Source organism: Chenopodium quinoa, unplaced genomic scaffold, assembly GCF_001683475.1.
Source record: "Chenopodium quinoa cultivar QQ74 unplaced genomic scaffold, ASM168347v1, whole genome shotgun sequence".
In the NCBI taxonomy this organism is placed as follows: domain Eukaryota; kingdom Viridiplantae; phylum Streptophyta; class Magnoliopsida; order Caryophyllales; family Amaranthaceae; genus Chenopodium; species Chenopodium quinoa.
The window spans coordinates 3,652,413-3,663,830 of record NW_018742770.1 but is presented as its reverse complement, the minus strand read 5'-3'; the positions used below and the strand labels follow the sequence as shown (position 1 = coordinate 3,663,830).

General features: G+C 37.7%; 3 protein-coding genes and 1 long non-coding RNA gene across 4 annotated transcripts; 3 read left to right on the top strand and 1 right to left on the bottom strand.

The window, feature by feature from the left end:
• The first annotated feature begins 571 nt into the window (after positions 1-571).
• On the top strand, positions 572-1,699 carry LOC110724514 (circumsporozoite protein-like). Its single transcript, XM_021903936.1, has 2 exons — positions 572-1,407; positions 1,570-1,699. The coding sequence occupies exons 1-2, from the start codon at positions 572-574 to the stop codon at positions 1,697-1,699; spliced, it is 966 nt and encodes a 321-aa protein (XP_021759628.1).
• A 293-nt stretch (positions 1,700-1,992) lies between these two features.
• Positions 1,993-3,379, top strand: LOC110724776. Its single transcript, XM_021904234.1, has 3 exons — positions 1,993-2,413; positions 2,515-2,658; positions 2,785-3,379. Exons 1-3 carry the CDS (start codon positions 2,012-2,014, stop codon positions 3,340-3,342), a joined length of 1,104 nt encoding a protein of 367 aa, XP_021759926.1. The 5' UTR covers positions 1,993-2,011; the 3' UTR covers positions 3,343-3,379.
• LOC110724513 lies at positions 3,346-4,039 on the top strand. Its single transcript, XM_021903935.1, has 2 exons — positions 3,346-3,696; positions 3,812-4,039. Exons 1-2 carry the CDS (start codon positions 3,346-3,348, stop codon positions 4,037-4,039), a joined length of 579 nt encoding a protein of 192 aa, XP_021759627.1.
• A 5,590-nt stretch (positions 4,040-9,629) lies between these two features.
• On the bottom strand, positions 9,630-10,690 carry LOC110724775. The gene is made up of 2 exons (XR_002512055.1): positions 10,408-10,690; positions 9,630-10,109 (listed from the first exon to the last, which is right to left on the bottom strand). It is a non-coding gene; the product is annotated as an uncharacterized LOC110724775 (long non-coding RNA).
• Positions 10,691-11,418: the final 728 nt, after the last annotated feature.

Below are 11,418 nucleotides of genomic sequence, written 5' to 3'. Positions count from 1 at the left end.
CTCTCTCCCCGTAACTCTGTTCTCATTCTCTCTCTTCTTCCATTAATTTTTCTCAACCTCCATAATTGACCAAGGTGAAGTTTTTTTTCCCCCTTTTTTATTTTCGATTATTTCTTTCTCTCTCTTTCACTTGGTCAACTTGATTCTCTCTCTAACTTATCTTCAGATCTAGGGTTCTGTGTGCGTGGAAGAACTGGATTGAAGGAAGAGGTCCAACTGGAAGCAACGTCATCTTGTTTGCTGAAGTGGAAGCTTGAAGAATCTTCTGACATCAATTGACAGGTAAGAGCTCCTTTTCGTACTTGTAGTGGACCAACAAAGCATCAATGGTGGTGAATTAGCAATTAAATACTGTTATTGTGGGCAATTTAGACAACATTGTTGTTTTATTAAACCCTAAATTGTTGCGCTAACTTAAAATAATCAGTAATTGTGCAATTAATTAAACATGTTTGGGTATACAATCATTGTTTATGCTGTATTTGTTTTACATTGTCAGTTTGTGCTCTGTTATGGTTGAATTTAAAATTGATTTTTGTATGGTTTACTTGATTTAATTGTAGAGAAAAATATGGATGGTGAGAATGATACTATTGACTTTAAGCTTAGGCTATTTGGAGGGTTTGTGGAGAAGGAGCGTAGGGGGAAAAAGTATTTGGTTTATGAAGGTGGTTTTGTTCATTGGAAGTATGCTGTTCCAGTGTCATATGTAAGGAGTGTGATGTACTTAAGGTTTCTGTGTAATGAAGGGTTAATAGCTTTAGGGTTTAGTGAGGCTCCAAAGATTTATAGTTTGTGGTATAAGGAGAGGGGAAAGACTTGGGCAACTGGGAAGAGGAGGATTGACAATGATGATGATGTTAGGGGCTTCTTAGAGTCCAAACATAGTGAAGGACATGTGGAGCTGTTTCAAACTGTGGGGATAGAAGAGTGGGATAGGTATCACCCTCCTGAGGTTATTTTAGATAACCCACCCACATCCAACCCTTCTGCATCTGGATCACACCCACCCCATTCTAATCCAACTGGCCCAAGTTTAAATGCTACTGGATCTGGATCACAGCAACCCAATTCACACCCTTCTCAATCCATACCATCTGAAACAAATCAGCTTTCTAATTTAGAATCTAACCCTGTAGCAACAAAGACCCCAAAACCAAACAAAGCCCATGTGAGTAGGAGGAGCCCAAGGAATGCTAAACCTGTTGAGAGTAAGCCACCTACAACTGAAATTAATCCACCTACAACTGAGTCAAAGCCACCTACAGCTAAATTTAATCCACTTTCAGCTGACATAAAGCCACCTTCAGCTTCTCAACCTAGAAAAAAATTAAAGGCTAGGAAACCCATTCAGTCTGTGTGTAGGAGAAGCCCTAGGTTTAACAAAGATTCTGTAAAGGGGGGAGGGTGAGACTGCTACCAGGGAGAAGGAAGAGAGTGTGAGTGGTGTTAAAGAGAAGGGACAGGGTGTAGCTGTTGAGCAAAATGAATAGGGAGGGGTGAAAGACAGGAGCAAGTCTCTGAGAAAGTGTACAAAGAGACTATTCAAAGATGAAGATTCTGGATCAGAACTGGATCATCTTCTACAGATGTGAGTGACTTGGATCTTGACTGGAAGGCAGGTGAGGAAGATTTGGAAGTCACTGATGATGAAGAGGAACAGTGGCATATTCAGACAAAAAGGGGTCTAGTAGGGTAGTGGAGAAGAGTTTAGAGGTTGTGACAGCTGGTCAAAGTTCCAGCAAATTTGTTGAGTACACAGAACAAAAAGTAAAGCAACTAGGAAAGGACATTGGGTGTACAGATCTTCAGCTACAGGTTGAAGGAAGTGACTCGGATGAACTTAGGAGTCTTCATGGGTCAGATGAAGAAGAAGACACAAGCCCATGGTTCAGAGAAGACACTGACTTCAAGAAGCCAGTTGTGCTCTTAGATAGGCAGAAATTTAGCAATAGTGAGGTGCTAAGGAGAGCACTTAGAACTCATGCTATAGAGAGCCAGAGCAAAGTTCATGATCTATGGCTCTGCAGCAGAGCAATATGAAAGGGTTTGGGATTATGGCAAGGCTGGGTATAATCCTGAAAGTGGGGTGTATGTGGTGGTTGAGAGAGCAGACAGACCAGAACCTCCTCTATTCATGAGGATGTATATCTGTTTGGCAGCATTAAAGAAAGGTTTTAACAAAGGTTGTAGGCCTCTCATTGGCCTTGATGGCTGTCACTTGAAAGGGGCCTATCCTGGTCAAATACTTGTGGTTGTTGGCAAGGATGGGAATAATCAGATTTTCCCCTTTGCATGGGCAACAGTGGAGGTGGAGAATAAGGACACTTGGTGCTGGTTCATTCAGTGTTTGCAGAAGGATGTTGGTGATTGCAATGAAGGATTGGGGTTTACCTTGAGTGATAGACAAAAGGTATGAGTTTCTCTCACTCAACTTAATCTGTTTTACTTTGTATTTTTATCAATTTTGTATGTCTAACACTTGAGGTGTTTCTATTTTAATTTTATCTTTAGGGTCTGCTAGAAGCCTTAGATGAATTAGTCCCAAATGCTGAGAAGAGATTTTGTGTCAGGCATATTTGGGCTAATTTTAAGCTCCAATTTACTGGATCTACTTTCAAAGAGTTATTTTGGAATGCAGCAAGGGCAACCACTTTGGTAAGGCAATTTCTCTTACAATTATGCTATGTCATGTGTGCTCTGTCTTTGTGATAAAAAAGTTTGCATATGCTTTGTGTTGTTTTAGTAAGTGTCTTATCATAGTTTATTGGTTTTGTCATATAGTTTGACTTTGAGGTTGCAATGGAGTCTATTAAATTTTTATCAGAAGAAGCATTTGAGTATTTAGCAAATATCTCACCATCACACTGGTCAAGGCATGCCTTTTCTGATTGGTGTAAGTCCAACATGTTGCTAAACAATCTCTGTGAAACTTTTAATGTTGTTATAAAAGATGCAAGAGACAAGCCCATTCTCACTCAGATGGAGTGGTTGAGATGTTACATGATGAAGAGGAACTGTGAGAAGTGGGAGGCAGTTCAAAAAATGGAAGGAAAGAACATGCCTTATGTGAGTAAGGTTTTTGGAAGGATTGAAAAGGCTGCAAGATATTGCATTGTGCAGTTGTCTAGAGGGGATAGTTATGAAGTAGAATTGAATGGGGATAAGGTGGTTGTTGACTTAAAGATGAAGGCATGCTCCTGTTATCACTGGCAGTTGACTGGCATACCTTGTGTGCATGCTTATGCTTGCATACTTGACAAAAGGGTGGACCCAGATGAGTATGTGGATGCTTACTACAGTAGGGCAACCTACATTCTTGCATATCAAGATGCCATCTAGCCTATGCCAGGCCCCAAGCATTGGGAGAAGATTGATTTGAGACAACCACTTCCACCAGCAGTGAGAGTGATGCATGGGAGGCCTAAATCCAAGAAAAGAAAGCTAGAGAAGGGGGAAGGGACATCAGGAAGCAACAAGCCACAACAGAAGGGCCCTAAATTCCAAAAAAGGTGCAGAAACTGTGGAACACTTGGTCATTATGCCAAGAGTTGTAAATCTGCACCTAAAAGTGAAGCCCCAATAGTCACTGAGCCTGTCCTGTCCTCTAAGTCTGTCCTTTCTTCCAAGCCTATCCTCAACACACCTTGGCTGAATGAACAAAGGAGAAAGAAAGCTGAGAGGGCTGCTGCAAATGTAAGAAAAGTGTCAGCTTGTAATTGAATTTTAATTTTTTTTTTTTTTAAATACCAATGTTGCAGTTTATTTCTTGCAACGGACTCAGTTTGTTGTGTGATGTCACTTTTTACAGAGTGGAGCTATTGCGGGGCCAAACAGTATTGGAAACAAGACATCTCCACAAGAGCAACAGAAACAACAGCAGCTGCAGCAGATGCAGCAGAAGCAGAAAAGGCAGCAGAAGGAGGTCTTGCAGTCCCAGCAAGATCAAACCTCACAACCATTCAGTTGCAGCCAAAACACCCAAGCTTCAACCACCACAACAAGGTCAAAGGTTAAGGGAAAGAACTTAGCACTCTGAAATTACTGTTTATGTGGCTTCTGTAAACTGTAGGAATTTTTTTTTTTTTTTAAGTTCTTGAATTATGAACAATGTTTGTGACTTATGGTTCTGTAACAAATTTGAGCCTGTAATTTGCATCCTTTTGGAACTGTTATTTCAGCACATCACTTTGCAATGGTTAATAACTTGTTTATTCGAAAAATTAAATTTTTTTTTTCCATTGATAATGTCCACTACTTTACAAGTGGAGAGTTTACACAGTCATAATGTCCACTATTTTAGAGCAGACTAAACTACTACAATTACACTTGATAACTGGATCAAGATCATAACAACAAGGACACACTAAAGTTAAGCTTTCTTCACTACTACAATTACCCTACACTAACCTTCTTCACCACAACTAACAGCCCTAGCATCAAGAAAACAGTGCAAAATACAACACCTAAAGCTACAAATCCAGAGCAGTTCCTGTTCTGCTGCCCTTCTTCAGAGTACCTCTTCCTGTCACCCTTAAGAGCTCTACACTTCACCTTCAGGCTGTCAATCTCACTTAGGAGGCACCTCCTCTGTCCAGTAAGATCATCCACTTCTGTTTTCAGTGAGCTTATCTCACCCTTTATGAGATTTTTGTCAAGGATCAATTGGTTGATCACATCCCTTTGCCAATCAATCCCATCTTCTTCATCCAACCACAAAAAACTCTTGCAGCCCCTTGTTTCAGTATTGGGATCATAGAACTTGCAACTCAGAAACTTCCTGCCTGGATTCTCTCTAGTCCATGAGGTTAGCTTTGCCATGGGTACACCACAATCACACTTCTTGTATTTTAAGGGTGAACACCTAACCAAAGACAATTCACTGCAAAAACACATAATTAATGATTCATTACCACATTACATACTTTAATTGCCCACCAACAATTTCAATTTCATGGTTTTCAAACCAAACAAAAAAAACCCCAAATTACCTTACATTGAAGAACCCTAATTTCTTTTCCACAAAATTAGTTCAAATTATAGCCTCCTCAAATCAATTAAACCCAATAAAACATTACTATTTACTACTAACTCTACTAATTAACCAAATCATTGAAGAAAACTCGCCTAAATTGCTCGAATAAACCAAACAACTAATCTTTTCGTGCTTCGCAATTCTCAGCAACTCCACCCAGAAACACCAATTGCCCAAAGTCAATGAATTCGCTCTTGTGTGTTTGCTTGATTTTTTGTTTCAATTGCTGATTTAATTTCCTCCAATTGATGGAAGAAAGATTTGATGAAGTCAAAGGATGAACAATCGTATTTAAATGGGAGCAATTAAGAAGTATCCGTTGGAGTGGACCCCACTTGACAGAAACAGTAACGGCCTAACACAGGTGGTTGTATTTCCACAGTTAGTCAGTTTCAGTGGTAGTAACATAAAATAAAATTTTAAAGGGGTAGCAAATATGAAATACCCTGCTTTGGCTGGTAGTAAATATGAAAATTGCCTTTTTTATTGCTTTTTGTTCTGCTAGTTTGTAACAACTAATCAGCTAATTAACAAAGCCTAATTTTAATAATTACTACATGATCTATGTTTAATTCTAAAAGTTCTTTTCAGTTGAATTTTTGGCATTATTTATAAGGTGAGAAAATAATTTAATTACTCTCAATATGTAAAATATATCACAGTCATGTCGGCTCTTATCATTTGATTCATTTTAATGAGTAGACTACTAATATTTAATTGTTACAATTTTTACGAATATAAAAGTAAAGATATTTAGGGTCATTTTTCAAAAATCAAAAATAAAAAATTAAAAAAAAAAAAAAAGAGGCATGGAAACAAAATAATGCATTAATTAACTTATGGTCAAACATTTCAATGTGTGAATGTGTACTGAACAAAGTATATTGATACTAAGCATAGTTTTAACAAGGGCAACAAGCCAACAACTAGTACTTGGAGAGTTATGTTATCCGTGTTACCGTGTATAGGACTTTATTCTCTTCCCCTTGTATTTGCTGAACTGAAATTTTTTTGGTTATGAAAAATTATTTTTACTACTTTTCTTTTATATTTGATGTTTAAAAAATAATTATAACTTATTTAGATGGCTAGTGGTGTTGCTTGTCGTGACATTAGGCTTAGAATACATGGAGGATTTGTTAAAAAAAACCACAAGGGTAAAACAATTTGGGTTTATGAAGGTGGTTGGGTTTATTGGAAAAGGAATGCAAGACTATCGGACATTACAGTAGAGTATCTTAGACACTCATGTATTGAAGGGTTTGTATATGCCGACAACCCTGTGCCACATATGTTTAACATTTGGTATAAGGAAATAGGCAAGACTTGGACCTCTGGCAGAAGAGAGATAGTTAATGAGGAAGTAGTGAGAGGGTTTTTGGAGGCAGTCCATGATGATGGGCATCTTGAGTTATTCTGCACAGTGCGGTTGACTAATGAACCCATAACCCAAACACAAGAACAGATTACTATCCAAACTGCAAACCAACCACAAAAAAAAACCAAAAAACCAACCTTTACTCAGAAGGAGCCCAAGGTGTAATGAAGTGCAACCTGAACATGTGGATAGATCCGGTGGTAAACAAAAAGGGAAGGGTAAGAGAAAGGCTAGGAGAAAGCTTTTTAGTGATGTTGATTCAGAATCAGGGTCTTCCTCATCAGAATACACAGACTTGGAGATAGATTGGGAAATTGGAGAGGAAGAAGGGCATTTGAGTGATGAAGAAATATATGATACTGGTCCATTACTTGTAGATGAAGTGAACAGAAGCTTGGATGTGGAGTATTACCAGGGTAAGGGTGATGAAAGTGAAGAGGTTGCTGCTATTAAGGCTGTTAGACTGTCACAGTTGATCAAAGACGTTGGATGTGAAGAGCAGAAGATACAAGAAGAGGTTGATGGTGACTCAGATGACCTAAGAAGCTTGCATGGATCAGATGAAGAGGAGGATAGCAGACCATGGTTCAAAGAGGAAACTAATTTCAAACAGGAAATAGTGTTAGTGAACAAGCTTAAATTCACGAGCAGCAATGTCCTTAGGAGAGCTTTGAGAACTCGTGCCATAGAAAATAGGTATGAATACTATTATTTTCACAATGGTGCTGAGAGGATTACTAGTTTTTGTAAGAGAAGGTGTGCTTGTGAGTGGAATTCAAAGAGAAGTAACTTGCCACTTTGTACGTGTCTTGATAGTGTAAAGAGGTGTGATTATAAAGTGAATGCTAGAAGGTTGTTTAATAGTTCTACTTGGCAAATCAAAACATTGAGGCTTAAACATAGGTGTGTTAGATCAAGGATGAATTCAAAAGTCACAGCAGAGTACCTAGCACAAATGTATTTAGAGGAATGGAGAAGCAACCCTACTTGGAGAATTAAGAGCTTTAGATATAGGGTGTTGAATGACCTAGGGATAAGCATAGGTTATTCCAAAGCTTGGTTGGCCAGGGCTAGGGCTAAGTTCATGATCTATGGCTCAGCGGCTGAGCAATATGCTAGAGTTTGGGACTATGCCAAGGCTATTATTAAGTATAACCGGGGTAGTGGGTGTAGTGTTGTGGTTGATGGTGTAGAGCAACCAGAGCCCCCTCTTTTTATGAGACTATATGTTTGCCTTGCCCCTCTCAGAGATGGATTTGTGAAAGGTTGCAGACCCATCATTGGGGTTGATGGATGTCACTTGAAGGGGTCTTATTCTGGTCAGATTATGGTTGATGTAGGGAAAGATGGCAATAACAATATCTTTCCTTTTGCTTGGGCAACAGTTGAGGTGGAGAATAAGGACAGTTGGGTATGGTTCTTGGAATTGATTATGAAAGACTTGAATGGATTTGATGGAGCCGGATGGACTTTTATGTCAGATAGACAAAAGGTATATTCTCATTCTCGTTCTCTTAACTTTTTTTCATCTTTCACATGTAATTGGTATGTAATTGCATATAACAATAATGGAGTTTGTATGTTAGGGATTGTTGGAAGCATTTGAACTGGTGGTTCCCAAGGCAGAGAAGAGATTTTGTGTTAGGCACATATGGGCCAACTTCAAGCTGCAATTTAGTGGTTCTACATTCAAAGAATTGTTTTGGAATGCAGCTAGAGCCACAACTTTGGTAAGTATGCTTCAAAAAAATTTGAATGCTTGTTGCTTTTTTTTTTTTTAATCATGATTGTAAGAGGCTTTCAAGATTATCATGTATTGTTGTTGATTTTTATGTTGTTGTCAAATTGGTTAGTTTGACTTTGAAGTGGCTATGGAATCAATAAAATTCTTGTCTGAAGATGCATTTGAGTACTTGGATGATATTCCTACACAACATTGGTCAAGACACGCTTTCTCAACAAATTGCAAATCTAATATGCTTTTGAATAACATTTGTGAAACATTTAACGCTGTAATCAAGGATGCAAGGGACAAGCCCATCCTCACTCAAATGGAGTGGATGAGAAGGTATATGATGAAAAGAAACAATGACAAATGGGAAGCTGTTTTGAAAATGGATGGAAAATTTATGCCATATGTGAACAAGGTTTTTCAGGGCATAGAGAAAGCTGCAAGATACTGTATTGTTCAGGTTTCTAGGGGAGATACATATGAGGTGGAGCTTAATGGTGATCATGTTTTAGTTGATTTAGGGCAAAGGTCATGTACTTGCTATCACTGATAGTTGACTGAGATTCCTTGTGTGCATGCTTTTGCATGCATGATGGACAAGAGAGTAGACCCAGAAGATTTTGTGGATCATGCTTACAGCAGGGACACATACATGCTGGCTTATGAAGATGCAATTGAGCCTATGCCTGGTCCTAAGTACTAGGGTAAGGTTTAACTAAGGGAACCTCACCCACCAGCAATAAGGGTTATGCCTGGTAGGCCCAAATCAAAGAAAAGGAAGTTAGAAAAGGGGGAGGGTTCATCCGGACCAACTGGCAAGCTTCCTAAAATGCCAAAACAACAGAAGCCAAAAAAGCAAAAGCAATGCAAGAACTGTGGTCAATATGGCCATTATGCTAAGACATGTGGCAATGCAACTATCGTCATTGCACCACCACCGCCTCCAATTGCCCCTTCGGAACCCAATAAGGGTGGCAGGCCTCCATTGCAAACTGCTTGGGTGAATGATCAGAAGAGGAAGAAAGAAAAGAGAGCTATTAGAGTGGTAAGAACTTATCTAAGTGTTAAATTAGACTCTTTGCCTTTGATTGCTTTTTGACGTAATTGATGAACTTTTTTTTTTTTTTAGCAGCAAGCTGAGGGTGCAGGGCCATCAAGCATTGCAAATAGGAAGTTTCCTCAAGAGAAAAGCCAACAAGTTGTCCAAGGTCATAACTGCAGTCAAGCTTCATCAACTACAACATCAGTTTCTACTAAAAAGCAAACAAAACCAAAGAGCAAGAAAAAATAGGCAACATGTATTTGCATTGATAGTCTTTTGTGAACTTGTCTTTTGTGAACTTGTATTCTCTACACAAGTTAAAATAAGGGCATCTTTTGAAACATTGCAGCTAATAATGTGTAATAGGCCGTATAACATTTTGGTGATGATAATGAACATGTTTTTGCACACATATTGCTGATATATGTTGAAGACAACCAAATATTAATCATATGCTTGAAATTTCATTCATTCATTAATCAAAGTCTTACAATTGCAACTGAAAGATAACATCATCATAAAGCTAATGTTAACTACTAGCCTAAACTTTGTTATGGATTACAAAAATCCCTAAGAGCTTATTTCAAAAAAAAAAAAAAAAAAAAAAAAAAAAAAAAAAAAAAAAAAACCAAATCAAATATGATAACTATGAATTTCACTCCAACAGGATGAATTTGTTGACCTGCAGTCTTGTTTTTCTTCCTGTCAGAACTCAAGCTTTGCATTTGAGTTTCAGATTATCATTTTCATTCAAGAGACACCTTCTTTTGCCAATAAGGTCCTCCACTTCTCTCTGCAATGAGCTTATTTCACCCTTCATTAGTTTCTTGTCCAAAAGAAGTTGGTTTGTTAATATCCTTCTGCCATACACTCTCATCTTCTTCATCCACCCACTCGAAGGCCTAGTGAAAGCCATATTACGCTGCAATTCATAGCAATTAGCTTAGATGTTGACTCAATTATGTTGTAATTAGCATACACAAACCATGGTATGTTCAATTTAGTTTACGATAAAAAAAACCCCAATTCAATTTACTTATGAACCATAGATTTTTTTATCCAACAAGTTTACTGCTATTTCACTCAATTATAATGTTAATTAACCATTTAAAGTCGTAAAACAAGTCAATTGCCCTAATTAATGGATTGCAGAACCCTTACTCTAGCATTCACGCACAATTGGGAAAAAATATAAAATTGTTAAAATGCAGAAATCAAACCTGATTCGTGCTTCAATTACCTTCAAATTTCAGTACTTCGCCTTCCAATTACCTGCGTATGACGATTTTAAGGTTTGATTTAAAGGATTTCAATTTTCAGATTTTTTGATTTTCAATTGGGAATTAATTGGATGTAGTTCGTGATTTTGTAGAACAAGTAGTTGATTTTTTTTTTTTTTTTTTTAAAAGGAGAAGAGTTCCTCTACAGCAAGCAACTTGACAGATATAGGCTTTGTTCAGGGCCCCACAAACGTCTACAGTTACAGAATACTAAAGTTGGTAGCAAAATAAAAAGAAATTGAGTTTGAGTGGTAGTTAAATAAAAAAAAAAATTGTTCAGGTAGTTATTTTCAAAAGTAAGCATTTTAAAGGTAGTAAAATACAAAATTTCCTTATTTCTACTTGATATATTTGAATAATGTGAAAAGAACATGGCTTTTATTTGAAAAAAAAAATCCCAAACGTGCACAATACTTCCTTTGTTTAAAGATTATCTCCACACTTATCATATTCTTTTGTTCTAAATTAGGGTCTGTTCACATTTACTTAATTTCAGTTCAGTTCAGCTCAGTTCAGTTCAGTTCAGCTCCAATCAGTTCAGTTCAGTTCAGCTCCAATCAGTTCAGTTCAGTTCAGCTCTTAATTTTCCTCTCTCATAAAATATTCATTTCAGCTCATTTCATTTCAGTTCAGTTCAGTTCAGCTCCAATCAGTTCAGTTCAGTTCAGTTCAGCTCCAATCAGTTCAGTTCAGCTCAGTTCAGTAAATGTGAACAGACCCTTAATTGCAATCTTTCTCACTTTGCACCGCCAATGTGTAAAAAGATGTGTACAAGTTCTGCCCCCCCCCCCCCCCATATAGAAATATAATTAACCCGCTACGGTAATTGCACCAAGTTTTAAGTTGTAAATAAAGCTACAAAATGATATACCCCCGTAAATAAAGCTACGGTAATCCCCCCGTATTTACCTCCTGATATATTGTTCCATTTAGTTAATCCAACCACTGGCA

Coding starts and splice junctions, on each gene's coding strand:
- LOC110724776 (XM_021904234.1), top strand. CDS start 2,012: ATGATCTATGGCTCTGCAGCAGAGCAATATGAAAGGGTTTGGGATTAT. Junction 2,414..2,514: donor CCTTGAGTGATAGACAAAAG/GTATGAGTTTCT, acceptor TTTTATCTTTAG/GGTCTGCTAGAAGCCTTAGA. Junction 2,659..2,784: donor CAGCAAGGGCAACCACTTTG/GTAAGGCAATTT, acceptor TTTGTCATATAG/TTTGACTTTGAGGTTGCAAT.
- LOC110724513 (XM_021903935.1), top strand. CDS start 3,346: ATGCCAGGCCCCAAGCATTGGGAGAAGATTGATTTGAGACAACCACTT. Junction 3,697..3,811: donor CTGAGAGGGCTGCTGCAAAT/GTAAGAAAAGTG, acceptor CACTTTTTACAG/AGTGGAGCTATTGCGGGGCC.
- LOC110724514 (XM_021903936.1), top strand. CDS start 572: ATGGATGGTGAGAATGATACTATTGACTTTAAGCTTAGGCTATTTGGA. Junction 1,408..1,569: donor GATTCTGTAAAGGGGGGAGG/GTGAGACTGCTA, acceptor ATTCTGGATCAG/AACTGGATCATCTTCTACAG.